The 24,551-nt window shown below is 60.7% G+C and overlaps 2 protein-coding genes across 2 annotated transcripts; both read left to right on the forward strand.

Annotated features, from left to right (window-relative positions):
• The first annotated feature begins 54 nt into the window (after nt 1-54).
• Nucleotides 55-9,986, forward strand: GJC2 (gap junction protein gamma 2). Its single transcript, XM_012778577.3, has 2 exons — nt 55-202; nt 8,382-9,986. The coding sequence occupies exon 2, from the start codon at nt 8,401-8,403 to the stop codon at nt 9,709-9,711; it is 1,311 nt and encodes a 436-aa protein (XP_012634031.1). The 5' UTR covers nt 55-202; nt 8,382-8,400; the 3' UTR covers nt 9,712-9,986.
• A 6,183-nt stretch (nt 9,987-16,169) lies between these two features.
• On the forward strand, nt 16,170-24,551 carry IBA57 (iron-sulfur cluster assembly factor IBA57). The gene is made up of 3 exons (XM_012778576.3): nt 16,170-16,565; nt 22,884-23,224; nt 23,325-24,551. Exons 1-3 carry the CDS (start codon nt 16,225-16,227, stop codon nt 23,714-23,716), a joined length of 1,074 nt encoding a protein of 357 aa, XP_012634030.2. The 5' UTR covers nt 16,170-16,224; the 3' UTR covers nt 23,717-24,551.

The raw sequence follows: 24,551 nt of genomic DNA on the forward strand, positions 1-24,551 counted from the left end.
GGCCCTGCCCCCAGAGACAATCGGGGATTCAGGCCCTGAGGCCAGGGGGGAACAATGGGGCCCTTGAGCGCCCCTCCCCTGCCCCCCATTGTGCTTGGTGGCGAGAGGTGGCCCTGGCCCTGCTGCGCACCCTCGGGGAGTTCCGGCATCTACACAGGTGGAAGGGCTCAGAGGCAGACGTACGTTTCCTGGCCTGGAAAAGGTAGGGGCCTGTGGGACAGGGGCGTCCACTCTGCCTCCAGAGGCAGCCTCACCCCTGCCCTCCACTGGCTGTCAGGCCCCGCAGGGAGGCAGGGGGTCCAAGGAGGACCATCCCAGTGGGGTGGCAAGCCTGCCGGGGCCTGCTGCTACGTACGGTCTGTCCACCTCAGGCCCAGCTGCCTTCCCGGGCTGGGGCTGACCGGCTGGTCTCAGGGCAATAAGACCTGGGGGTAGCAGGGAGCCAGGCGTGGAATCTGGGGTCCCAGGAGCTGCTCAGGGCCGGCTGGTGGCTGGGAGGGTGTGCCCAGCACCTCCCCCGGCAGCGGGCCCCTCAGCCCGAGGGAGGGCCGCCCATCCGCACCAGCCAGCTGCAGTGTGTCCAGGGGCCGGGCGGGGCGCAGCCCTCCACACTCAGCCACGCACAGACGCAGATCTGGGCCCTGCTCAGCCTCAGGTGGCCCCAAAGTACCTCTGCGCTCCCAGCCCTCGAAATGCCACAGACAGGGCCCTCCTTTAACGAGCGCTCAGTGCCCACTAGGTGCTGGGGCCCTAGCAGTGAGCCCCACAGACCCTGTGGTTCAAGGAACCAACCCAGTGTCCTGAAGGCATCACGAGAGACTGGGTGGCAGTGCTACCTGGGGGGACTGATGTTTAGGGGTACAACAAGGTGGCCTTGTGGCCGATGGGTGAGAGGGCCCTGCTGCCCCACCGGGGTATACGAGAGCAGCCCAGGGCTGCTGCACAGAGAGGCCACACCAGCCCAGGCCCCACGGTGTGCGCCAGTGCCCAGTCTGGTTGAAAGTGGACACAGGCTGCTGTCTGGCGCCGTGGGGTGGGGGGAGTAGGGGATGCAGGCGGGTGGCACCACCTAGCCCCTCACCCCGAGGCAGGAGCAGTCCCTAGCTTCCAGGGCTGACACTTGTGTGCCTGCTTGGAGCCTCCTGGGCATGGGGCTGAAGGAAGGCAGCAGGGCCCACAGGCTCCCAACCTGAAGGGACGCAGCTTGCCCACTCCTGGGCGGAGAGAGCTCAGGGTGGGGAAACCTGGGTCCAGGGGCCACCAGCCTGGATGTTGCTGGTCATAGACCCCAGCCACCTGCACCCCTGGGGTGTGCCGAGGACCCCTCAGGTTCACACCCCAACTTGGTGTCCTGATGTTTCTGAGCACCGGGCTGCCTGCGCTGGGGCTCTTTATGATGGGGATGGACCCTTCGCCCTCCTGGGCCTGGGGGACTTCTCTAAGGGAGGCACATGGCGGGGTTGAGGATGAATGGCGGAGTGTCCATGGCTATGTGTGTGAGTGTGTACCTATGTGTGAGCCTGCCCCTGTGGTGAGAGTGGGTGTGCGCATGTCCACCTGGGAGTACACAAGAGTGTGCATGTGTGCAGTTGGGAGTATGCCCAGTGTGTGTGTATGCACATGGGAGTATGCACAATGTGTGTGCATGTGTGCACCTGGGAGTATGCATAGTGAGTGTGCATGTGTGTGTACCTGGGAGTATTTATGGTGAATGTGCATGTCTGCACCTGGAAGTATGCATGGTGAGTGTGTGTGTGTGCACCTGGGAGTATGCACGGTGAGTGTGCATGTGTGTACCTGGGAGTATGCAGTGAGTGTGTATGTGTGTACCTGGGAGAATGCACGGTGAGTGTGCGTGTGTGTACCTGGGAGTATTTATGGTGAGTGTGCATGTCTGCACCTGGAAGTATGCATGGTGAGTGTGTGTGTGTGCACCTGGGAGTATGCATACTGAGTGTGTGTGTGTGCACTTGGGAGTATGCACGGTGAGTGTGCGTGTGTGTTCCTGGGAGTATTTACGGTGAGTGTGCATGTGTGTACCTGGGAGTATGCACGGTGAGTGTGCATGTGTGTACCTGGGAGTATGCACGGTGAGTGTGCATGTGTGTACCTGGGAGTATGCACGGTGAGTGTGCATGTCTGCACCTGGAAGTATGCATGGTGAGTGTGTGTGTGTGCACCTGGGAGTATGCATAGTGAGTGTGTGTGTGTGCGCACTTGGGAGTATTGTGAGTATGCACGTGTGCACCTGGGAGTATTTATGGTGAGTGTGCATGTGTGCACCTGGGAGTATGCACGGTGAGTGTGCGTGTGTGCACCTGGGAGTATGCACGGTGAGTGTGCATGTGTACACCTGGAAGTATGCATGGTGAGTGTGCATGTGTGCACCTGGGAGTATGCATGGTGAGTGTGTGTGTGCACTTGTGAGTATGCGCGTGTGCACCTGGGAGTATGCACGGTGAGTGTGCGTGTGTGCACTTGGGAGTATTGTGAGTATGCGCGTGTGCACCTGGGAGTATTTATGGTGAGTGTGCGTGTGTGCACCTGGGAGCATGCACGGTGAGTGTGTGTGTGTGCACCTGGGAGCATGCACGGTGAGTGTGTTGGGCCGTAGAAATGTACAGCCCGTTTGGGAGAGAGACGACCGCCCAAAAAGACTCAGAGTCTAGAGGCTTGATGCAAGAGAGCAAGAGGATTTATTTTCTAGCGCAGCGCAGGGGCTAACAGCATCACCGAGATGGGGAAGCTGCCGCGCTGAAGCTCTCAAGCTTAGGGCTTTTATGGGGCGAGACTAAACGCAGGTGGCCGGGAAGTTTAGGGTGGGGAAATTCTAGTAGCTCCATCTTGCACAACCAGTTGCACGACCACTACCCAATTCCGAGAACTTGCAACCGACACGGGGAAAAAAGAAAAAAAGAAAGAAAAAGGGAGGGGTAGGGGTCTTAATTACCTAAGAGCAAGCATAGTTACAGAAGCGAAAAGCTGGTTAGGCTAGTTTGGGCCTTTAGGCTAGTTTGGGCCTTTAGGCTAGTTTGGGCCTTTCAAGTGTGCGTGTGTGCACCTGGGAGCATGCACGGTGAGTGTGCGTGTGTGCACCTGGGAGTATGCACAGTGAGTGTGCCTGAGTACATGAGTACACGTGTGAGAGGGCGTCCAGCAGTGAACGCTGCCAGCTGTGAGGTGGGCTCCAGCAGTCAGGAAGGCTGTGAGCACCCTGTCAGGACTGCATGCCCTTCGGAGCCTGGAGCTCCTTGGGATCCCACCCAGTGGGGGGGTGGACTGTACCTGGGGCTGCCTGCAGGAGGGTGGCCACGGCCCACACCTCACGAGGTCTGTGTTGTGCCCAGCTACGTCAGCCCTGGGAGCTGCTCTGGTGGAGTGGATGGGCAGAGTGGGTTTCTAGGCCTGGGGTCAGGTCCCCATGGCCAGGACGCTGGGCCTCCTGGGCCAGGACATCCGATGATCTGAGGTCCTGGGGTGTCCAGGGTGAGTGCCCAGGACTCCTGGAACCACCACTACAGAGCTGAGACGGGGGCCACAGGTGTGTGAGGGGCCAAAAGTGTGGGGGTGGGGTGCGAGATCATGCTTCTGGGGGGCCTGTGACACCAAGGCCTGAGGGTGGGCAAGGGATGTTGCCATCCTCTGAGTGAGCAGTGTCCCCCATGCAGGGTCCTGGGGGATGGGCTGAAGGGAGGAGACCCTGCCCTGCAGGGGCACAGGGAAGCAGGTGGGAGGGGGGGCCTGGGGGAAGGTGGGGCTAGGGCCAGCCTTGACCATGCATGGGGTGCTCATGAGTGGACAGGGCAGCACAGTGCCTGCCATGCGCTCCGTCCCCTTGTGCTCAGGGAGGAGGAGGGTCCTGGGGCAGGGTCCCCACCTGGAGTGCTGAGCACAAGGGTGCCCTGGCCCACAGCCACACCTAAGCAGCAGGAAGACACCCGCCCCCCCCCCAGCCCTGCCCTCCACCCCCAGGGCCCATTAGGGCCAAATTGGGAAGGAAATACCTGGGCAGGGACGCTGACCCTGAAAGCTGCAGGCAGGGGCGGGGCAATCCCTGGTTTTCCACTCTCCCTAGTCCAGACCTAGGCTGGGTTGGGCTTCAGTAGGGGCAACCTTGGGTGGGCCGGTCACCCCTGGTGTCAGGAATTCGTGGACTGGGCATGGCTGGCAGGGCACAGGGTTTGCAGACAAGCAGCCTCGGCCTGCTCACCTTGAGCCCTCCTGGGGGTCTCAGTTCCAGCCTGGGCAAGAAGAAGGGCCAAGCCCATGCCTGCCCCGCCTGCACGGGGCACCCAGCCCCGCTAGGGAAGACCCCTGCCCGACGACCCGACAGCTAGGCAGGTGCCAAGGACGCTGTTATGACCAGGACTAGGAGTGGAGAGAAAAAAGGCCTGGCTGTGAGACCCCCACCAAGAACCCACAGCCCCTTCACTGTGACACCCTCACCCCCCACTCTGATGGCCTCACCCCTCACTCAGACACCCCCACCACTGAGGCCTCCCTCTTTGTGCCTCCATCGGCACTGCCCTCCTGTGTCGGGTCCCTCAGAGCTGCCCCGTCAGCTCTTCCCACGCCTTCATCAGACCCTGCCCGGGCACTCAGAGGCCTGGGGCAGCAGGGACCTGGCTGGACCTCCTTTGGTCACCCCCATGTTACTGGCCTCACCCAGGCCACCTGGTTCCTCCCCGACCCTGACCCTGGGCCCTCCCAGCCCTGGCTGAGCTGAAGTTTCTCCCCAGCAAGTCCTGTCTTGGACACGCCGAGGCGTGGCTGTGGGTGCAATGCCTTTGCACAAAGGGGCTCCTGCGTGTGCACGGCCCGTACACACAGGCCTGGCGCCTGCCAGCACCTGTCTCCTCGCCTCTCCCGCCGGCACCTCTGCAGCCCTGGGCAGCTCCCCTCGGCCTGTCCCTGTCTCTTTGTGGGCAGTCTTTCTTTGTTTTAAATAAGGTTTATATACATATATGTGTGTGTGTGTGTGTGTGTGTGTGTGTGTATGTATATATTTCAAGGCTAGCCATAAATAAGGTATTTATTTGACAACACTTAGATTTACAGAAAAAGCTGTGAGGCTGTCTCCCGGCTGGGTGCTCTGGGCCCAGGAGCAGGTGCAGCCCGCGGGCAGGGGCGGAGCGTCTGCAGGAACTGGGAATTCCTCTGCACCATCTATCTGCTTACTTGTTCAGTCATTTGTGCTGTGGGTTCCCACCTATAACGCAACCTAGAATCTAGAATACTACTTTATTTTGTTGCTCAAATTGATGCAGCTTCGGCTCCCTGGGGACTTTTCCAGCTGTCCCATGCCCCTCTGACACAGCCCTATCAGTAAGCGTGTATACTCGAGAGCATGCAAATATTCGTGCATGTGCATGCATGTGTGTGCACACATGGGGATGCTTGTGTGTACTTGTGCATGCATGCTTGAGCACATCCGTCCTCTCTGACCCTGCGGCTAGCTATGGGCAAGAGTTTGCACCCTGTGATGGCCAGGCTCGGTGGCTTGAGCCTGTAATCCTAGCACTCTGGGAAGCCGAGACGGGAGGATTGCTTGAGGTCAGGAGTTCAAGACCAGCCTGGGCAAGAGACCCTGCCTCTACTAAAAAATAGAAAGAAATTAGCTGGCCAACTAAAAAAAATTATATATATAAATTAGCCGGGCATGGTGGTGCATGCCTGTAGTCCCAGCTACTCGGGAGGCTGAGGCAGAAGGATCGCTTGAGCCCAGGAGTTTGAGGTTGCTGTGAGCTAGGCTAATGCCATGGCACTCTACCTCAGGCAACAGAGTGAGAGTCTCTCTCTCAAAATAAAAAAATGTTTGCAACATGTGGCACACAAGTGTTCCCTGCCCCAGCACTAGCGTCAGCCATTTCCCGGAGGATTCCTGGTTCTTTCTATTGGGAGTGGAGTTAGGAGCCAAGACCTGGGACGCAGGTGTGTTCTTGCTCCTAAGGTGTTTTTGCATTTCGGCCCATTCAGGTGGCAGAGCACAGGCATATATGTGCACACCATGTGTATCCACACGGCTAGAAACATTCTCTGTGAAACCACCCACATCCCTGTGAAGTGCATCCTGAGGCACCTGCTGTGATCGTTACCACACACAGGGCGGTTTGGGTGGCCTGGAGAAGGGCTGGGGGTGCGTGTGTGCAGACCAACGCGAGGGGTGCCTGCAGCTGTCATGGAACGGGGGACAGGGTACCTGGTGCTAGGGCCGGTGTGGCCTTGGCATTTCCCCTAGTCGGCAGGAGTCAGGGGAGGGCACATCAGGCGGGGCTGGGGGGCCATTCCAAGGTTCCCCTGGCCTGCTCCGGCGGAGGGAGGCTCACAGGGAGGGATGGAGGAGTGAAGGAGAGGGTTCAGGGTTTGCTGACGGGCTAGGCGGGGTGCAGAGAGCCATCCAGGATAAGGTCCCTGGGATGGGAAGGCCACTCTGGAGGGGAGATTGCTGCTGGGGCTGGAGGTGCCAGGTGCCGGGTGCCAATGTCAGGAGGCAGGTGGGCCCAGGAGAGTTGTGGGCAAGAGTTGCAGATTTGGGAGTCCCCCCACCCCATGTGATGCTCTAAAACAGGTTTCTCTAGGTTGTTCCTAGGCCGGCTGCACTCAGAACCATGTGTCATGAGTGATACCCACCCCCAGGGCAAAGCACCAGGCCTTAGACCTCAGGGTACATTCAGCCCAGGCCAAAGCCACCGTGGGTCTCAAGAGCTGACTGTGCACGTCCCCTCAGCTCCACATTCAGTGTTGCCAGTCGGTAATCACATTTGTGCAGCACCCCTCAGAGCCACACGCATACTCACACATGCACACACACACACACACAATCATACACATGCACAGCACATGCATTTGCATGCATCTGTCTGCATTTATTCCGAGTGCATGTGTACATGCATTTGCACGTGTGGATGTACATCTGTCAGTGCACATCTACGTCTGTGAGAGCACATGTCACGTATGTGTGCAGATGTATCCATCTGTGCACATGTGTCTGTGTGGGCATGCACACATGTGCATACGTGGCTGTGCTGTGTGTGTTTGCACGTATCTTTGTGCATATGTACAGGTGTACTTGCCTATGCATCTGTGTCTGTGCCTGTGTGAGTATGCGTGTGCACGTGCATGGATACCAGTGTGTATACGTGTGTTTGAGAGATTGCATGTGTGAGCCTGCATCTGTGTGTGTGCACATGTGAGTGTGTACATCACTCTGAGGGGCACTGCACAGATGTGAGGAAGCAGGGCCACTTCCCCAGGAACCCCGGCTGCCCCCTCTTCCTGCCCCGGGTGGGGAGGCCCAGCCACATAAAGAGGCCGGAGCCCCCTCCGCCGGCGGCTGCTGCTGGTCCCACACCTGCCGCCGCTGCCTCCGGGTCCAGGAGGGAGGGGGCCAGAGACGTAGGCTGCTCAGGGGTCTCCTGGCCCGCGCTGCCCAGGAGCAGGTACTGGCCATGGGGTGGCCGTGAGGAGGGGGTGGGCGGGGGCTGCAGGTCACTCTCCCCTCTGCAGGGCGGCCCTGCCCCAGCGTCTGTTCCCCGGCACACACACACCCGGGGCTCCGCTGGTCTGCGGCACAGCTGGTGCCCAAGCATGGTCGGGCACTACCGCGTGTGTGTCCTCGCTAGACACTATACCTCCTGGACAGGTGCCCAGCCTCTTCTTGTCCCCCTAGCTGGGGGCAGTCTGTGCTGGCATCTTGGAGGACAAGGAGCCAGCAGCCCCGGACCAGCGGGGGTGGGGAGGGTGGGAGTCCTTTGCGGAAGCGGAGGGACCACCGGCCGGCTGTGCAGGGTGTGGAGGGGGACGGGACGGGGCGGCTGGGGCTGGGGGCCTGTGGCACCACAGGCATGGGGGGCTGGGGAGCTGTGGGGCCGCAGGGGCCGGGCAGGCTGGGAAAGGCCCCCACATGCTGGGAACGTGAACCTGTGGGACCCTCCCGAGTGACCTGGCTGTGGCTGGAGGGTGGGATGGGGGGCATGTGTGCAGCAGAAGCTAAGACTGCACAGTCCCCCATGCTTTGAGTGGGGCTGGCCTTGGTTTCCCCATCTGCCCTGGAAGGCAGCTCACCCAGCCGACTCCCAGGCTCTGTGGCTCTCAGGGGTGATGCAGTCCCAGAGCTGGCACTAGCTCTCCTGAGGTGGGGAGGGTTTGGAGGGGAGCCAGAGTGGCTGGGGTAGGCACTCAGTGGGAGAGCGCCGTCCGGATGCACCCTATGAGCAGGGGCAGGACCGGATGGCTGCTCCCCTTTCCATTGAAGGTGGTGAGCTCCCTGTCAGCAGAGGTGTGTAAGCCCCCACTCTGAGCTCCAAGCAGCGGGGCTCCTGGCCACCAGGCCCTGGCTTCCCAGGTTAAGGCCCCTCGCTCACCTGGCCGCGTGCCTGCAGGTCCCGCCCGCCTGCCCCTATGACCAACATGAGCTGGAGCTTCCTGACGAGGCTGCTGGAGGAGATCCACAACCACTCCACCTTCGTGGGCAAGGTGTGGCTCACGGTGCTGGTGGTGTTCCGCATCGTGCTGACGGCCGTGGGCGGCGAGTCCATCTACTCCGATGAGCAGTCCAAGTTCACCTGCAACACGCGGCAGCCGGGCTGCGACAACGTCTGCTACGACGCCTTCGCGCCCCTGTCGCACGTGCGTTTCTGGGTCTTCCAGATCGTGGTCATCTCCACGCCCTCGGTCATGTACCTGGGCTACGCGGTCCATCGCCTGGCCCGCGCGTCCGAGCAGGAGCGGCGCCGCGCTCTCCGCCGGCGCTCAGGGCCCCGCCGCGCGCCCCGGGCGCACCTGCCGCCCGCCCACGCCGGCTGGCCCGAGCCCGGAGACCTGGGCGAAGAGGAGCCCATGCTGGGCCTGGGAGAGGAGGAGGAAGAGGAGGAGGTGGGCGCGGCCGAGGGTGCGGGCGAGGAGGCAGAGGAGGCGGGTGCCAAGGGGGCCGGCGGGGATGGCAAGGCTGCGGGGGTCCCAGGCCCGGCCGGGCAGCACGACGGGCGGAGGCGCATCCAGCGGGAGGGGCTGATGCGCGTGTACGTGGCGCAGCTGGTGGCCAGAGCAGCCTTCGAGGTGGCCTTCCTGGTAGGCCAGTACCTGCTGTACGGCTTTGAGGTGCGGCCCTTCTTCGCGTGCAGCCGCCAGCCCTGCCCGCACGTGGTGGACTGCTTCGTGTCCCGGCCCACCGAGAAAACCATCTTCCTGCTGGTCATGTACGTGGTCAGTTGCCTGTGCCTCCTGCTCAACCTCTGCGAGATGGCGCACCTGGGCCTGGGCAGCGCGCAGGACGCCGTGCGCGGCCGCCGCAGCCCTGGCGTCCCCGCGCCCGCCCCCGCGCCGCGGCCCCCGCCCTGTGCCTTTCCTGCCGCGGCGGCCGCGGGCCTGGCCTGTCCGCCCGACTACAGCCTGGTGGTGCGGGCGGCGGAGCGCGCGCGCGCACACGACCAGAACCTGGCCAACCTCGCCCTGCAGGCGCTACGCGACGGGGCGCCGGCTGGCGACCGCGACGGGGACAGCCCGCCCTGCGCCTCCGGGCTCCCCGCGGCCTCTAGGGCGCCCCCCAGGGCGGGCGCCCCCGCGTCCGGGTCGGGCAGTGCCACGTCTGGGGGCACCGTCGGGGAGCAGGGCCGGCCGGGGGCGCACGAGCGGCAGGGCGCCAAGCCCAGGGCCAGCTCCGAGAAGGGCAGCGCCAGCAGCAGGGACGGGAAGACCACCGTGTGGATCTGAGGACGGGGCGCAGGGCGCCGGGCTGAGGGAGACCCGCCGGCCTTCCTCCTCCACCGCCATGCCCCAGGGGCAGCGGGGCTGCTCATCCCCTCTGGGAGGGGCTGACGGGAGGAGGTTAGGCGCTGGTTAGGGAAGGATGGGGAGGGGGCCTGGGAGCCACGAGGGTCCTCAGTTCCCTCCTCAGCTCTGGTCTGTGACCCCAGAGGGTGTCAGAGGGGGTTGTGTTTGTCATACTCCCTGCAGCAGCAAATAGGGCTCCTTCCCCATGGTTTTTCCCGCAGAGCCCAGGGCAAGCCCAGGTCTTCCTTGCACAGAAGGGAAACAAACCAAGGAGGCCAGGACCTGCAGAGGCTTCTGTGCCCAGCCCTGGTCTGCACCGGCTCCCTGCTCCCTGCCAGGCAGAGGCCCTGGGGGTTCCTGGGGTGCGAGACCATCCCTCTCTCTGAGCTTCTTTGACACCAGGCACAGCACCTTTCCCTGCGACAAACTTGAAGTTCCGACAATATGTCGACGATGCCTTACAGCTCGACCTGCGAGGTGGCAGTCGGACTGTGGACCCTGCTGGGGGAAGGGGGCTCCGGGTTCCTACAAAAGGCCTGGCCTTTCCGCCCTCCTCCCTAATTCAGACCCAGGATTCAGAGAAAGAGAGCAAAATAAAACTAACTTTTGTTTACAACCTTGTGTGTGCATATGCATGCGTGTGACTATACATGTGTGGCTGTGTACACGTGATCACGTGCATGCATATGTGCACATCTGTGTGCACATGTGAGCATGCATACGTGCGTTATGTGTGTGTGCAAACATGCATGTGTACACAAACCCACCACTGGCCACAGGGGAGACATGGCTTAGCCCAAGTTGGCTGGGAGAAGAGACCCCTCCCCAGGGACTGGCTGAGTGAGAGCAAGGCTGCAAGCTGAGCCCCTGCAGCCTGTCAGACAAGTGTGTGCTGCCTGGTGCCAGGCAGTGTGCCGGGGGCCAGGGGTGTGGGCGGAGCGCACAGATGGCGAGAAACAAAGAACAGGCTCCGAGCCCAAGGTCAGCCTGCAGCTCAGTGGACGGAGGGCAGTTGTCTCAGGCCCTGCATTATTGGGACACTGGCCAGAGCCTGCAGGGGCAGCTTTGGCAGAGGAGGGCATGGTGGGGGGAGACCGGCTGCTGCCCGAAAGGAGCCCCCTCAGTGTGGGCCTCAGGTGACCTGTCCCTCCCAGCCTCCCTGAGGCCCAGGGCAGTCTGGCAGCCTCGCGTGGGCTGCAAACCCCTCTCTTTCTCTGGTGTCCCTGGCTCAGTACTGGAGTTTTTCCTCAGCCTGACTGGCCACTGGCCACCTGCCGACTGAGTCCCTCTCCTTTCTGGGGACTGCCAGGCTGACCTCCATGTCAGGTGAGCCCCACTCCCACAGAGCCATAGCTGGGATGCTGGGAGTGGAGCCTCAGGGAGGGAAAGCAAACCTCAACCGCGAGCAGGTGCCCACCCCAGTGGGGCTGCACCACCAGCCTCTCCCCGGCGGGGAGGGTCCGAGTTCTGGCCATCCCCGGATTTGAGGCCGTGCTGCAGGTGGGGCTGTTGTGCGGGGAGGCCAGGTCTCTCTGGGGGGACATTTCGTCCAGTCTCGCAAGGCACCTGGGCACAGCTCACTCTTCTTTGACCATCTGGGTCTATTCAGGCCTTTTCTGAGCCAGCTTAGTCTTTGTTTATATAGATACAGATACACAAGGTAGTGTACCGCGTCTGTGTCTGTATCCCTACCGCGTGTGGTTCTGCTGCTCTGGTGAACCCTAATACACATCCCCTCAGCCAGAGCCCATTAAAACGCATCACAGCTGCAGGAGAAGCTGTAAATGGAACCCCTATTTTTTTCTTTTTTTTAGAGACAGGGTCTTGCTGTGTCACCCAAGCTGGAGTGCAGTGGCACCATCATAGCTCACAGCAGCCTCAACTCCTGGGCTCAAGCAATCCTCCTGCCTCAGCGTCCTGAGTAGTTGGGACTACAGGTGCATGCCACCACGCCCAGGCATTTGCTTTGTTATTTTAGAAAGAGACGGGGTCTTGCTATGTTGCCCAGGCTGGTCTCCAACTGCTGGGCTCAAGTGATCCTCCCACCTCAGCCTCCCGAGTCGCTGGGACTACAGGCCTTCTTTGAAAAAGCTTAGTCTTTGCTTATATAGAATGTGTCTATATCTCTATCTCCTGTGTCTGTTTCCCTGAGAATCCTAATACACATCCCCTCAGCCAGAGCCCATAAAAAGGGCACCGAGCTGCCAGGGACGCTGATCAGTCTGCCTGGGCCGCCACAGCGCATCACCACACACACACTTCCCCAGTCCTGCGGGCCAGAAGCCAGAGATGAAGACGTGGGCAGGCCTGGTTTTTCCTGAGGCCTCTCTCCTTGGCCTGCAGATGGCCCTCTTCCCCATGTCCTCACATGGCCGCCCCTGTGTGTGCCTCTGTGCCCTAATCTCCTCTTCTTTTGAGGACACCAGTCAGCCTGGATTAGGGTCCACCCCAACGAATGCATTTTAACTTAATCACCTCTTTAAAGGCTCTGTCTCCAAATATAGCCACAGTCTGCGGTCCCAGAGGTTAAGACATCAACACACCAACTTTGATGGGACATAATCCTGTGCCTATTAGAAGGCATATGCCCAACTAGAAGCTCTGTTACCACAAGAGAAGGGACCCTAAGGGACAGATCTCCCCTCTTGGAGACTCTGGGGTTGGGTGGACCACCGAGGTTCCATTAGATTTGAGACTGTGTTTTTTTTGTTTTTTAGCATTTGGTAATCTGTCATGATTTATTAGCTGTACAGCAGTGGATCCTCCTCCCCAGCTTTCAACCCCATTACACATTTTATCATAGGTCTCACGTGGGTGTCCTAAAATAATGGAAAATATCACAGTATAGCTAAGCACAAAATGCGTCAGCCTAGAGTCTGGTAGCTGACTGATGGCTCTCCTAAAAGTAATACACAGCAAAAAAAAGGGTTTGAAATCAGTAAGACTGAGGCTCTTCCTGCTGTCAAATCCCCCCAACAAGAATGTCCCTGGCCAGGAGGGGAGGTGCAGCTGTGCCGGGTGAACCCCAGCCTCGGCACGATCTGATGGGCCTACCTCCAATCTGGACATTAGCGCCATGTCATGCCCGAGCCCCCAATTAGGGCTGTCATCTCCCATCTGTGCATGAAGTGGTATCTAAGATGCTCAAGTCTACTACCTCCCAGAGGCTAAACCTGACCCAGCTACTACATGGCACTTAATGGTCACTTTACTATTAAAAAACCAAAATCTCCATGCCTTAGTTTCCCTATCTGCCCAGGGTGCCCACGAGGGTGGTGAGCTGAGCCTGGGCACTGCTGACATCACCACGACCACTGCCTCCTCTGTCCCCATCTTCAGAGCTCTGGTGCAGGCCGGGGATTCCAGGAGCCAGAGGGGCAGAGCCTGAGCCGGGGCCGCTCTGGGGCAGAATTCGACAGCACTGGCCTCCGTCTCACCCCCATCCGTTTCCACGGCCTCAGCCAACTTGCCGGGGGCTCGCGTGAAGGGAGGGGAGAGTGGAGGGATGATCAGATACACCTCCAGAACGGGGGCAGTGTCCCTCTCTTCCTTTAGGAAGGGAGGAAGCCATAAGGAGAGAATAACAGGAAACCACAGTCAGCCCCGGCAGGGACTGGGAAGCGAGGTCTGGGACCCCCACGCCCCGCCAATTTTCCAGTTCTCAGCTCTCCGCCCCTACTGAGAGTCTCCGGCAGTGGCTCCAGTTGCAGCTGGCCCCTGGCAGGGGGACAGCAGCCCAGGGGCGTTGGGCTGGCCAGGCTGCTGCAGAGGGTCCAAGAAGGCTTCCTGGACAACGGGGCCTGGAGCCACCGCCATGCAGCTCTGGACACTAGAAATGTGGCCCCAGTGACTCCAGGGCCAATAGTTCCACTTTGTTTCCTTTCAACCCATTTGCATTCAAGTGGCCCCGGTGGCGGCGGCAGGAGAGACTGGGCCCAGCTGGGGCACCGGGCCAGCCCCTCGCCCTTCCTGCCGGCGGAGCCTGGGTGGACGTGAATTCCTCTGCTGGCCTCGGGGCAGGCTGACGTGAGGCTGCAGGAACGTGCCCCCCACCCTGTGAGTGTTGTCCCCACCTGGTGTTGTCCTGCCTGGCTTCCGCTTTGTCCTCACTGCGGTAGCTGGGAGGTGCGGGGTCACTCTCAGGAATGCCGGGCCCAGGAGGAGGAAGGGGCAGTGGCCAACGGTCAGGGAGCGCATTCCAGGCCCGACCAGTCTCAACTGGGAAGACAGCCAGCGGGAGAGCTGAGCACCAGAGGGCTTGGGGGTCCCAGTGGGGTGCTCTGTGTGATGAGCCATGCCTCCACACTGGCCAGGTGTGGCTGGGAGACATCTGGGGCTTCACAGGGCTTGGGGCAGGCCCTGAGGAGGGTTCTGAAGCTCAAGTAAGAGCTCAAGGGACTGGGTGGCTGCAGCCAGGGGGAACAGGCTGATGGGCAGGGCCTCGAAGGCCAAGTCCAGGGCCTGCCTGGGACCTGGCCACACCCAGGGAGCAGCACACCTGGGCCCTTTCTGCAGAGATTGCCTGGGTCTGGTATTCATGGATCCTCTCAATGGTAACTGAGCCCCTAATTCGAGCTGGGGGCTGCACAGGCCCTAGAGATATGTCAGGAGCTAAGACAAATGCTCCTGAACCCTTCCCAGGCCCATCTGTCCCTTTCCTTGGAAAATCCAGTTTCAGCAAGAGCCATGCTGAGTCAGTTCCCCAGAACCCTGCAATCTCAAAACCTGACCACCCTTGATGATATCTGAGCAGCTTCTCATCCTCCTCCCTCGTCCAGGGGATGTGTGGTCACCCCTGCCTGTCCCCGCTTGCCTCAGCTGTGTTTGGGGTTGAGCCTGGTGTCTCTGCCCCACCACACAACCCATGGCCGTGGCCCTCCACCTATGGAGGGGACCTGATTACGTCTGCCATGCAGGCTTTGACAAGTGTCGGTGAGGAAGTTTTTTCTTTAGCAGCTACAAAAACTGCTCACCTGGAGACCTCCAGACCATAAACAAAAGTCATTTTGAGTAAGTGGAGTCTTTGGTGCTTTGAGTCAAGGTCTGTGGAGAAGAGAACAAGGTAAACAGGGCAGTGGGTCCCAGGGTGCCAGCCAGGCAGGGACAATGTGGACCAGGGTGGTTGGTCTAGGCCTGTGGGTGAAGGCCAGTGGGGCCCCCCTGCAATGGGTCACCTATACCCAGGAAGAGACCCTGTGCAGTGGGAGACCACCCCTAAAGGGTCCAGCCACCCAGACAGGCAAATGGGGACACCAGTCCCTGAGGAAGCATCATGGGGTGGATACGCCACACAGGCCTGCAGCTCCTACCAACACCGTCCACTCTGAGTTCAGCCACAAGGAGACAACATGGTGAATCAGGGCCGTCCTGTGTGAAGACAGGCCAGGCTCCAGGGTGGACTTGGCGTCCCACATTCAAGGGACTGAAGACACACAACAGTGGCCACCACATGTCAGGGGTAGCCCTGCCAGGACAAAAGGGGTAGTTGCCAAAGATGGGCTTGGAGACACTAGAAAGGTTGGTGGTGTCTGGGCACAACACAGGGATTGGGGACTGGCAGGGCAGTGGTCAGGACAGTGCCTGCCCTTGTGCTCGGGAGACGCCTGGGGCTGGAGAGTCCTGCCATTCAGCAAAAAAGAAAAAAAAATAACATAGATGGACAGATAAGGCAGAGACAGCAAAATGTGTACAACTGTCGAATCTGACAGAACAGGTGTCCTTATAGGACAAGGAAGAGGCAGGGTTTGGTGGCTCACACCTGTCATCCCAGCACTTTGGGGGTCGTTTGAGGCCAGGAGTTTTGAGTCCAGCCTGGGCAACAAACGGAGACTCCGTCTCTCCAAAAAAATTAAAAATTAGCCGGACACGGTGGCGCATGCCTGTAGTCCCGGCTACTGGGGAGGCTGAGGCAGGAGGATCGCTTGAGCCCAGGAGCTGTGATCGCACCACTGCACTCCAGCCCAGGCGGCAGAGCGAGACCACACTTGGGCGCGCATAGCAGCCGCAGGTGAGCAGGGACCACGGCACCTACCCGGCAGGAGGGGTGGGGCCTGCGCACTGACGGACAGGCCGAGGCCCCGCCCATCACCACGCCCACACTGCCCCACCCCTGCCGCAATACACCGCGCCGCTTAGGCACCGAAGCCCCGCCCCTCACGCACATACGCTAGCACCGCTCCAACTTTTCTGCTCCTCACGCAACACATCCACGCTGCCCCGGCCCTCACGCACATACGCCAACGTAGCTTCATTCCGCGCACATACGCCCGCGCTGTCCCGACGCTCACGTTCGCAAGCGCCGCCCGCCCCGCCGGGCCCCTCCCGCTCACACGTCCGCGCGGCCCTGCCCCTCACGCACGCTCCTCCCGTCCCTTCCCGCTCTCCTTCCGGCGGCCGCCGCCAGAGGCCGCTGTGGCGCCCGCCCCTCCCGCCACCACTACATTCCTGCCCAAGATGGCGGCGGCAGTGCTGCTTCGGGGCGCGACTCCGGGGCGCGGCGGCCCGGCCTGGCGTTGGCGGCTGAGCGGGACGCCGAGGCGCCGCCTGGCCCAGGGTTCCGGCTTTCCCTGCGGTGACCCCGCGGGCGGTGCAATATGGACTTGCTTCCGGCTGGACGAGCGCGCACTGGTGCGCGTGCGCGGCCCGGACGCGGCGCCTTTCTTGCTGGGGCTGCTGACCAATGAGCTGCCACTTCCGGGACCTGCGGATGGCGTGGCCCCGCCTCCTGTGCGCGCGGGCTACGCCCACTTCCTGAACGTGCAGGGCCGGACGCTCTATGACGTCATCGTGTACGGGTGAGCTCGGGCAGGGGGAGGGGCGGGGACGGTTGCCCAGGTGGCGCATTCCCGGGGCGGCAGGGGGCGGACGGGCACGCGCGCGCGGGGGGCAGTACCGGGGGCGGGCCTGCGGGGACGCGGAGGGCGGGCACCCACGGCCGGGTCTGCGGAGGGTAGGGGTGGGTAGCACGGAATTCCCCCGGGGGAGAAAGGGCTGCCGGGAAGGCCGAGCTGGACGCCTAGAAGGTCCCCGGGGAAGGCCGGTGTGGACGCCCAGGGCAGAGAGGGTCCCCGGGGAAGGCCGGTGTGGACGCCCAGGGTAGGGTTCCCGGGGAAGGCCGGTGTGGACGCCCAGGGTAGGGTTCCCGGGGAAGGCCGGTGAGGACGCCCAGGGCAGAGAGGGTCCCCGGGGAAGGCCGGTGTGGACGCCCAGGGCAGAGAGGGTTCCCGGGGAAAGCCGGTGAGGACGCCCAGGGGAAAGAGGGTCCCCGGGGAAGGCCGGTGTGGACGCCCAGGGCAGAGAGGGTCCCCGGGGAAAGCCGGTGAGGACGCCCAGGGGAGAGAGGGTCCCCGGGGAAGGCCGGTGTGGACGCCCAGGGTAGGGTTCCCGGGGAAGGCCGGTGTGGACGCCCAGGGCAGAGAGGGTCCCCGGGGAAGGCCGGTGAGGACGCCCAGGGGAGAGAGGGTCCCCGGGGAAGGCTGGTGTGGACGCCCAGGGTAGGGTTCCCGGGGAAGGCCGGTGAGGACGCCCAGGGGAGAGAGGGTCCCCGGGGAAGGCCGGTGAGGACGCCCAGGGGAGAGAGGGTCCCCGGGGAAGGCCGGTGTGGACGCCCAGGGATGGGCCAGCGACTCGCCCAGGGCGGAGCCTGGGCGGCCACGGCCTCAGAGCAGAGACCGGCATGCACCCCGCCCCCCGGGTCCACTTTCGAGTGGGGGTCCCCCTCGCCTGCCTGGCAGGCCCTCCCTCGGCAGAGCGGGGTCCGGGTTCCCGCCTGCAAGTGTGCCCAGTGTTCCCCGCCGCCCCTCCCCAGAGCTCCCGCGCCTGGTCATCTCCACCGACGTCCTGGTGGCCGAGTGCTGTCCACTGCCAGGCGGCTCAGGGCCTCGATTGTTCGCAGCATCCATCGGTTGAGGTTTCCCTGCCCCAGTTCCCGGCTCTTGGATCCCTGAAACCGCAGCGGGATCCCCGCTGGGCCTGTGTCTGATCCCCTGCTTGTTGGCGGGGTCCCCCAGACCTGGGCCTGACCCTCCCGCCCTCTCCTCTCCCAGACCCACCGCCTGTGCTCCTTGCCTTCCTCAGCCTTGGTTTTGGAGCAGCACCTTCTGTAACAACTTCCTGAGACACGTGGGGTGACTCTTGGGGCTCATTTTATCTTGGCAAGTGGTTTTTTGTGATAGCTTGGCTGCCTGTTGAAATTCAAGGTTGGAACGTGCCACCAAAAATGTCGCATCACGACTACCTTTCTTTTTTGTGGCCACATGTACTCACGACTTCATTTTCTTGCTGCCAGCTTTTCTTCCTTTTTTTTGAGATAGGGTCTCACTTTGTTGCCCAGGCTAGAGTGAGTGCGGTGGCGTCAGCCCCGCTCACGGCAACCTCAAACTCCTGGGCTCAAGTGATCCTCCTGCCTCGGCCTCCCGAGTAGCTGGGACTACAGACATGCGCCACCATGCCTGGCTAATGTTTTGTATATATATTAGTTGGCCAATTAATTTCTATCTATAGTAGAGATGGGGTCTAGCTCTTGCTCAGGCTGGTTTCAAACTCCTGACCTTGAGCAATCCGCCCGCCTCGGCCTTCCAGAGTGCCACCGCGCCTGGCCTACTGCCAGCTTTTCCTCGAAGTCCAGAGCCGTTCTTATTTCCAGTGAACTGTGTTTTTTCTAGAAGCTTTTAGGAACCTTTTTTAATTTAAGTCCCTGATGTTTTGAAATGTTATGCTTCTATTTCTTATTTTGGATTTTTAAAAAAATATATTGCTGGCCACTGAATGGGCTCCTGGAATCTAGTATTGGGGTCAGTGAAACACAACCCTGTCAGATCCAGCCCATTGCCTGTTTTTGTAAAGAAAGGTCATTGTTTTCCATATGGCCTGGGGCTTTTTGTATACAGTGGTGGAATTGTAGTTCTCCAACCTAAATTATTCACCTTCTGGCTCTTTACAGGAAAAGTGTGTCCACCCCAGCGGTAGAGGCCTAATTCCTTATGTCCCCAATTCAGAAATACCATAGTCTTTGTCGTATATATTTATTACCTTCCCTCTACATGCTTTCATTTCTTCATTTTAAGAACTACATTTTGTGATTATCTCGAAGCTTCTACGTCAGTAATTTGCAGCAGTATCTCTTGATTGTTGCTGTTCACATATTAGCTCTGTGATGATGCTGTTTTGGTCCCCAAATTCCCTTCCTTGTATCTGCAGTCTCCTTTCATCACTTTCCCTTTGAGTCCGTTTCACTGAATTCCTGTTTTAGTAAGTATTATACAGTGTAAAGCACAGTCGACCCTTGAACAACGCTGAGTGAACTGCACAGGCCCCCGCAGGTGGGGATGTGCCGCCTCTGCCCCGCCTGAGACAGCAAGACCAATCCCCCCCCCCCTCTGACTACTCAAGGTGAGGATGGGGAGGATGAAGGAAGACCTTTATCATGGTCCCCTTCCACTTGATGAACAATAAACTTATTTTCTCTCCCTCATGATTTTCTTAATAGCATTTTCCTTCCTCTAGCTTACTTCAGTAGGAGAATATAGCGTATAATACATACAACGTACAAAAGATGTGTTCACGGACTGTTTACATTATTGGTAAGACTTCCAGTCAATAGTAGGCCATCAGCAGTTAAGTTCTGGAGGAGGCAAAAATTATACTCAGGTTTTCGACTTCGTGGGGGTGTCTGAGCCTCCAGACCCCATGTTGGCCACCTGTACTTGTTTTTTGTTGCCTGGGCTGTTTTTTTCGTTTTTTCGTTTTTTTTTTTTTTTTCATACTTTCCCACGCTGTCTGGAGTGTGTCTGCAGAGCTGCAGGCCTCCGCTCTTGTTCACGAGCCTGTGCTCCCACCTGCCATTTGCGTCTCCCCAGCCACGGACGACGTGGAGCACCTCGCAAGCTCATTTGCCCTCTGCGCGCCTTCGCCTCTGCTGAGGCGAATAGGAAGGTCGTTGGCCCATTTTCTAACCAGGGTGTTTTCTTATTGTCGGGTTTTAAGACTTCTTCCTATAGTTTGGGTGACAGTCCTCTGTCCTGTGTCTTTTGCCTCCGTTTCGTTCTCTCAAACAAGAGGCTCTGGTTTTTTGTTTTTAATTTTTATTTATCTATCTATCTGAGGCAGAGACTTGCTTTGTTGCCCGGGCTAGAGTGCCGTGGCGTCAGCCTAGCTCACAGCAACCTCAAACTCCTGGGCTCAAGCGATCCTCCTGCCTCAGCCTCCTGATAACTGGGACTACAGGCATGCGCCACCATGCCCGGCTATTTTTTCTATATATTAGTTGGCCAATTTCTTTCTGTTTATAGTAGAGACAGGGTCTGGCTCTTGCTCAGGCTGGTTTCAAACTCCTGACCTCAATCAATCTGCCCGCCTCGGCCTCTCAGAGTGCCAGGATTACAGGCGTGAGCCACCACTCCTGGCCTGTCTGTTGGTTTTGATCTGTCTTCATGTTGGAGGCAGAGAGAGGCTATGAGGTCCTATTGTGGTGTGCCACCCCATGTCAGGCTGTGGCCACGCCCCTGACCATCCTTGAGCAGGAGAGACCATTCAGGCCTCCAGGGGCCGGCTCCCCAGGACAGCCACGCTCCCAGGAGTCCCCTCTCCTGAGATCTGATGGCCAGCCACCCCCAGCAGGGCCGACCTGCCAGGCCAAAGCTGCCCTTTCACCTCTGCCCTCTCTCTGTGGCTTTGCCTCAGAGGGCTGCAGACCTCAGCAAATAAAAGTACAGGACACTCGGGTATATGTCTCAGATAAGCCACGAACGGTTTGTTAGTATAAGTACGTCCCCTGTAATATTTGGGATCTACTTATACTAAAAACCCTTTGTCATTGATGGAAAATCCAGATTTAACTGGACATACTGTGTTTTATGTCATGGCCCTGCCCCTGAGGGACACTCCATGTGTCTGGAAATATTTCTGTAAGTCACGACTGGGGTGGGCGAGGCCTGGGCTGCTGCACAACGTCTGGAAGGCCCCCACCACGGAGAGCAATCTGCTCAAGTGCTGGCAGGGCCACCGCTGGGAAAGCTCCCCGGGCCGGGCTCCCCGTGTCTCATGTCTGCTGCCTCCCCTCTTGTAGCATGGCCCCTTCCCAGAGATAGCTCCTGGGTTTTTAAAAACTCTTTTAATTTTGAAATAGTTATAGATTCACAGGAAGGTACCAAAAAAAAAATCCCCAAAAGCCCTGAAGGAGGAGGCCCCATGCACCCCCTCCCCTGTTCCCCTGACTACAGCCCGGGGTGGCAGCCTGGACAAGGACCTGGCCCACCTGCAGGGCGCATCCAGGGGTCTGTGGATTTGTGTGTTTCTGCAACTTTTTTCTAAATAAAAATCATTTTCTCTTCAGAGACAACGACTCGCTCTGTTGGCCGGGCTGGAGTGCAGTGGGGTCATCATGGCTCCCTGCAGCCTCCAGCTCCTCTCACCTCAGCCTCTTGAGTCTCTGGGGCTTTAGGTGCGCACCACCACACCTGGCTATTTTTAAAATTTCTTACGGAGTTGGGGTCTTGCTGTGTTGCCCGCTGGTCTCAGATTCCCGGGCTCATGTGATCCTCCTGCTTCAGCCTCCCAACGTGCAGGGATTGCAGCCCTGAGCCAGCACGCCTGGCCCCTCCTGGCATCTTAACCCCATATTTATAAATGGCGTGCTTGTTTCTGCCCCTTGCTGATGGCACTTTTGATATCCTGTGACCGCCATCCTGGAAGGTGAGCCAGCTGTGTCCAACCTTCCCCACGGTGTGGTCCTCGGTGAGGCCTGTGGCCACTAGTTCTGTGCGATGAGCGGGTGCCGCCACTCGGGCCAGACCACAGGGCGGCGTGAGGCTGCAGAGACCGGGGCGGCACTCTGCTGAGTGAGTGGCTTCCCTGGGGGAGAACCTAACACTCTCCTGCCCAGGAGGGGCTGGGGGACCATCCATGGGCTCTTCTCTCTTGTATGCCCTCCAGGGGTCCCTCCCCGCCCCCGTCTCAGCTCCCACCAGGCTGTGGACCTTTGTGCAAACCATGTTTCTAACCTGGGCCCCGGCTGTGTAATCAGCTGTATGGGGAGGTGTCTCCACTTAGCACCCCCCGCCCCATGATTCAGACTTGTGCCCTTCCCTGGCCCCAGCTCTGTGTCCATCTGGACCGGGTCATTCCTGGGCTGCCCTGAGTAGAGTCCAGGTTAGGGTGGTTCTGGGCCCCTGGTTGAGTTCTGGGACTTGCCTCGGGGCGGTGGGCATGGGCAGGCTGGCCTCTCCTGGTCTCCCAGCTCCTCCCTGCGGCGGCCACTCCATGGCTTCCCAGGTGGCTGTTCACACCTCTCCACCTCACCTTGAGCATGGCTGAGCACGGCTCCTCTTGGGTGGCTGTTCTGGGCCTGTTGTCCTGTCCTGCACGTCACATTGCGGCTCCTGCAGCCAGTGGACTGCCTTCTGTCATGTCTGCCCTGGGCTGGGCGACTGTGGGTGATGCCCTTTGGCAGGCTACTGTAGCTCTGCACGCAGGTGGGGGTCTGTCTGTCCCTATAGACATGTGCGCCAGGGGTGCAACACTGAGTGGCTTTGGGCGAGGCTCTCTGCCTCTGGCCCCAGGGTGCGCCTGTCTGGCAGCGTGGAGGCGCGCTCTGGAGGCGCACGCCTGCATGGTTGTGGGTGCGGCTGTCGGCCTGTTGGTCCAGGGTGCATTCCTGTCTCCTCTGAAGACACACACTGTGGGGGTGCAGCTGTGGCAGGGCTCTGCACCTTGGTCCCCTGAGGTTCTTGGCCCTCATTGATGTGCGCCATGGAGGCGCAACCGGACGGTGTCGCTGTGGATGCTCTTCTGTGCGTTGCTCTCCGTGGCTTGTCTGCCTGTGTCGTCGCCACCGGCTGGGAAGGCGCAGCCCATGTGGCTGTGGACACGACTCGCTGCGTGTCAGTCCCCCGCGGCGCAGTTTTCTGCACAGGATGAGGCGCGCCCTCGCAGCACAGTCCTGTGTGGCGGAGCGCACGGCTCGCTGCGCGTTGATCCCTGCGGCGCGCCTGGCTGCAGGTGACTGTGGACGCAGGCTGTGCGCACTGGGCGCTCTGGTCCTGCTGGGGGCTGGAGAGCCGGCGGTGGGCGGGGCCCCTGCCTGCACCCATGCGCCCTTGCCTTTCTCCCCGCAGGCTCCAGGAGCGCGCAGAGGAGGCAGCGGGTTTCCTCCTGGAGTGTGACAGCTCCGTGCTCGGTGCGCTGCAGAAGCACCTCACGCTGTACAAGATCCGGCGGAAGGTGGCGGTGGAGGCGCACCCCGAGCTGCGAGTGTGGGCCGTGCTGCCCAGCGCCCCTGAGGCCGGCGGTGCCGCACCGCTGCAGGAGAAGGCGGAGGCTGCCGCCGTCCTCACCCGCGACCCCCGGACCGCGTGCATGGGGTGGCGGCTCCTCACCCAGCAGGAGGGCCCGGCCCTGGTGCCCGCAGGCCGGCTGGGGCACTCGGGGGATTATCACCAGCTCCGATACCGGCAAGGTGAGGGCGGTGGGGCACTGGGGCTGCGTGGGAGGGGAGGGCGGGCAGCAGGGCTGGCCGAGCTCATTTCTCCCCGGTTTCTCCCCTCCGGTCTCCACAGGCGTTCCTGAGGGGGTGCGCGACCTGCCCCCAGGAGTGGCCCTGCCCCTGGAGTCCAACCTGGCCTTCATGAACGGCGTGAGCTTCACCAAGGGCTGCTACATAGGCCAGGAGCTGACAGCCCGCACCCACCACATGGGTGTCATCCGGAAGCGCCTTTTCCCCGTGCGTCTCTCGGGCCCTCTTCCCGCCGGCGGCATCTCCCCGGGCACCCCGGTGCTGACGGAGTCGGGACAGGCGGCTGGCAAGTTCAGGGCTGGCCAGGGGGATGTGGGGCTGGCCCTGCTCCAGTCAGAGAAAATCAAGGGTCCTCTCCACCTCCGAATCTCTGAGAGTGACCACGTGGCCTTAACTGTGTCTGTGCCAGACTGGTGGCCCAAGGCCACCAAGTAGCCCCGCAATGCTTCTGGCTCTGGGAGGCCAGCGGAAAGGTCGGTGCCTCGGGCCTCTGTCCAGCGTCTCTTGGTCCGTCTGCTGTGCCTGGCAGGATGGGAGCCCCGCTGCACTGGGACAGTCGTGTGCTCCTGCGAGGCCCAGAGCTGCAGGCCTGGCGGGCAGGCCACCTGGCCCCACCGACGCCCCCTGCGGAGGGTCCCACGGCCATGGTCTCCCTGTCTGTGGACGTTCTGTGGCTGGGAGCAGCAGGAACCCTCCTGGGCCCCGGGAGGGGAGAAGGTGGCCTAAGCCCACCTTGGACCAGACCCAGACTCGGCCCCACGTGGAGTCTGCCGCAGGAGGACGGGGTGGCGTCCTTGCCCAGAGCCGCAGCTTCTGGTCCTTGCATCCCGTGCTGCCCCGATGGGCCTGGAGGGAGGAGGTCTCTGCAGCCCGCGTGGCCTTGGGACTCGTGTCCCCGTGCTCGCTTTGGAGCACGTCTCAGGGTGGGTCGTGCGGTCGTCCTCGGGCCGGGGGTGTTGGATGCAGCGGGACGGGGCGTCTGCACGTGGAGGCCCCGGCACCTGCGCTCACCCGAGCAGCCGTACCTCCACGCGGTGTGCGCAGACGGCCGCGCCCTGTGTCCACAGCCCTGCGCTGGCGGGGGCCTGGCAGCGAGGGCTTTCGTGTGATTCCTGTTTGCCGTTTCTCAGCCGTAGCTGTAGCCGTGTGTTTCCAGGCAGAGTGTGACCTGCTGTCGGGTGAGGCCCCTCTTGAACCACTCACTCTCCCTGTCCCGCTGCAATGTGAGCTCCGTGTGACGGGGCGCCTATTAAAGTGTGACGCACAAGCA

The sequence above is a fragment of the Microcebus murinus genome, chromosome 13 (assembly GCF_040939455.1).
Source record: "Microcebus murinus isolate Inina chromosome 13, M.murinus_Inina_mat1.0, whole genome shotgun sequence".
Lineage (NCBI taxonomy): Eukaryota > Metazoa > Chordata > Mammalia > Primates > Cheirogaleidae > Microcebus > Microcebus murinus.

Coding starts and splice junctions, on each gene's coding strand:
- IBA57 (XM_012778576.3), top strand. CDS start 16,225: ATGGCGGCGGCAGTGCTGCTTCGGGGCGCGACTCCGGGGCGCGGCGGC. Junction 16,566..22,883: donor TATGACGTCATCGTGTACGG/GTGAGCTCGGGC, acceptor TTCTCCCCGCAG/GCTCCAGGAGCGCGCAGAGG. Junction 23,225..23,324: donor CCAGCTCCGATACCGGCAAG/GTGAGGGCGGTG, acceptor CGGTCTCCACAG/GCGTTCCTGAGGGGGTGCGC.
- GJC2 (XM_012778577.3), top strand. CDS start 8,401: ATGACCAACATGAGCTGGAGCTTCCTGACGAGGCTGCTGGAGGAGATC.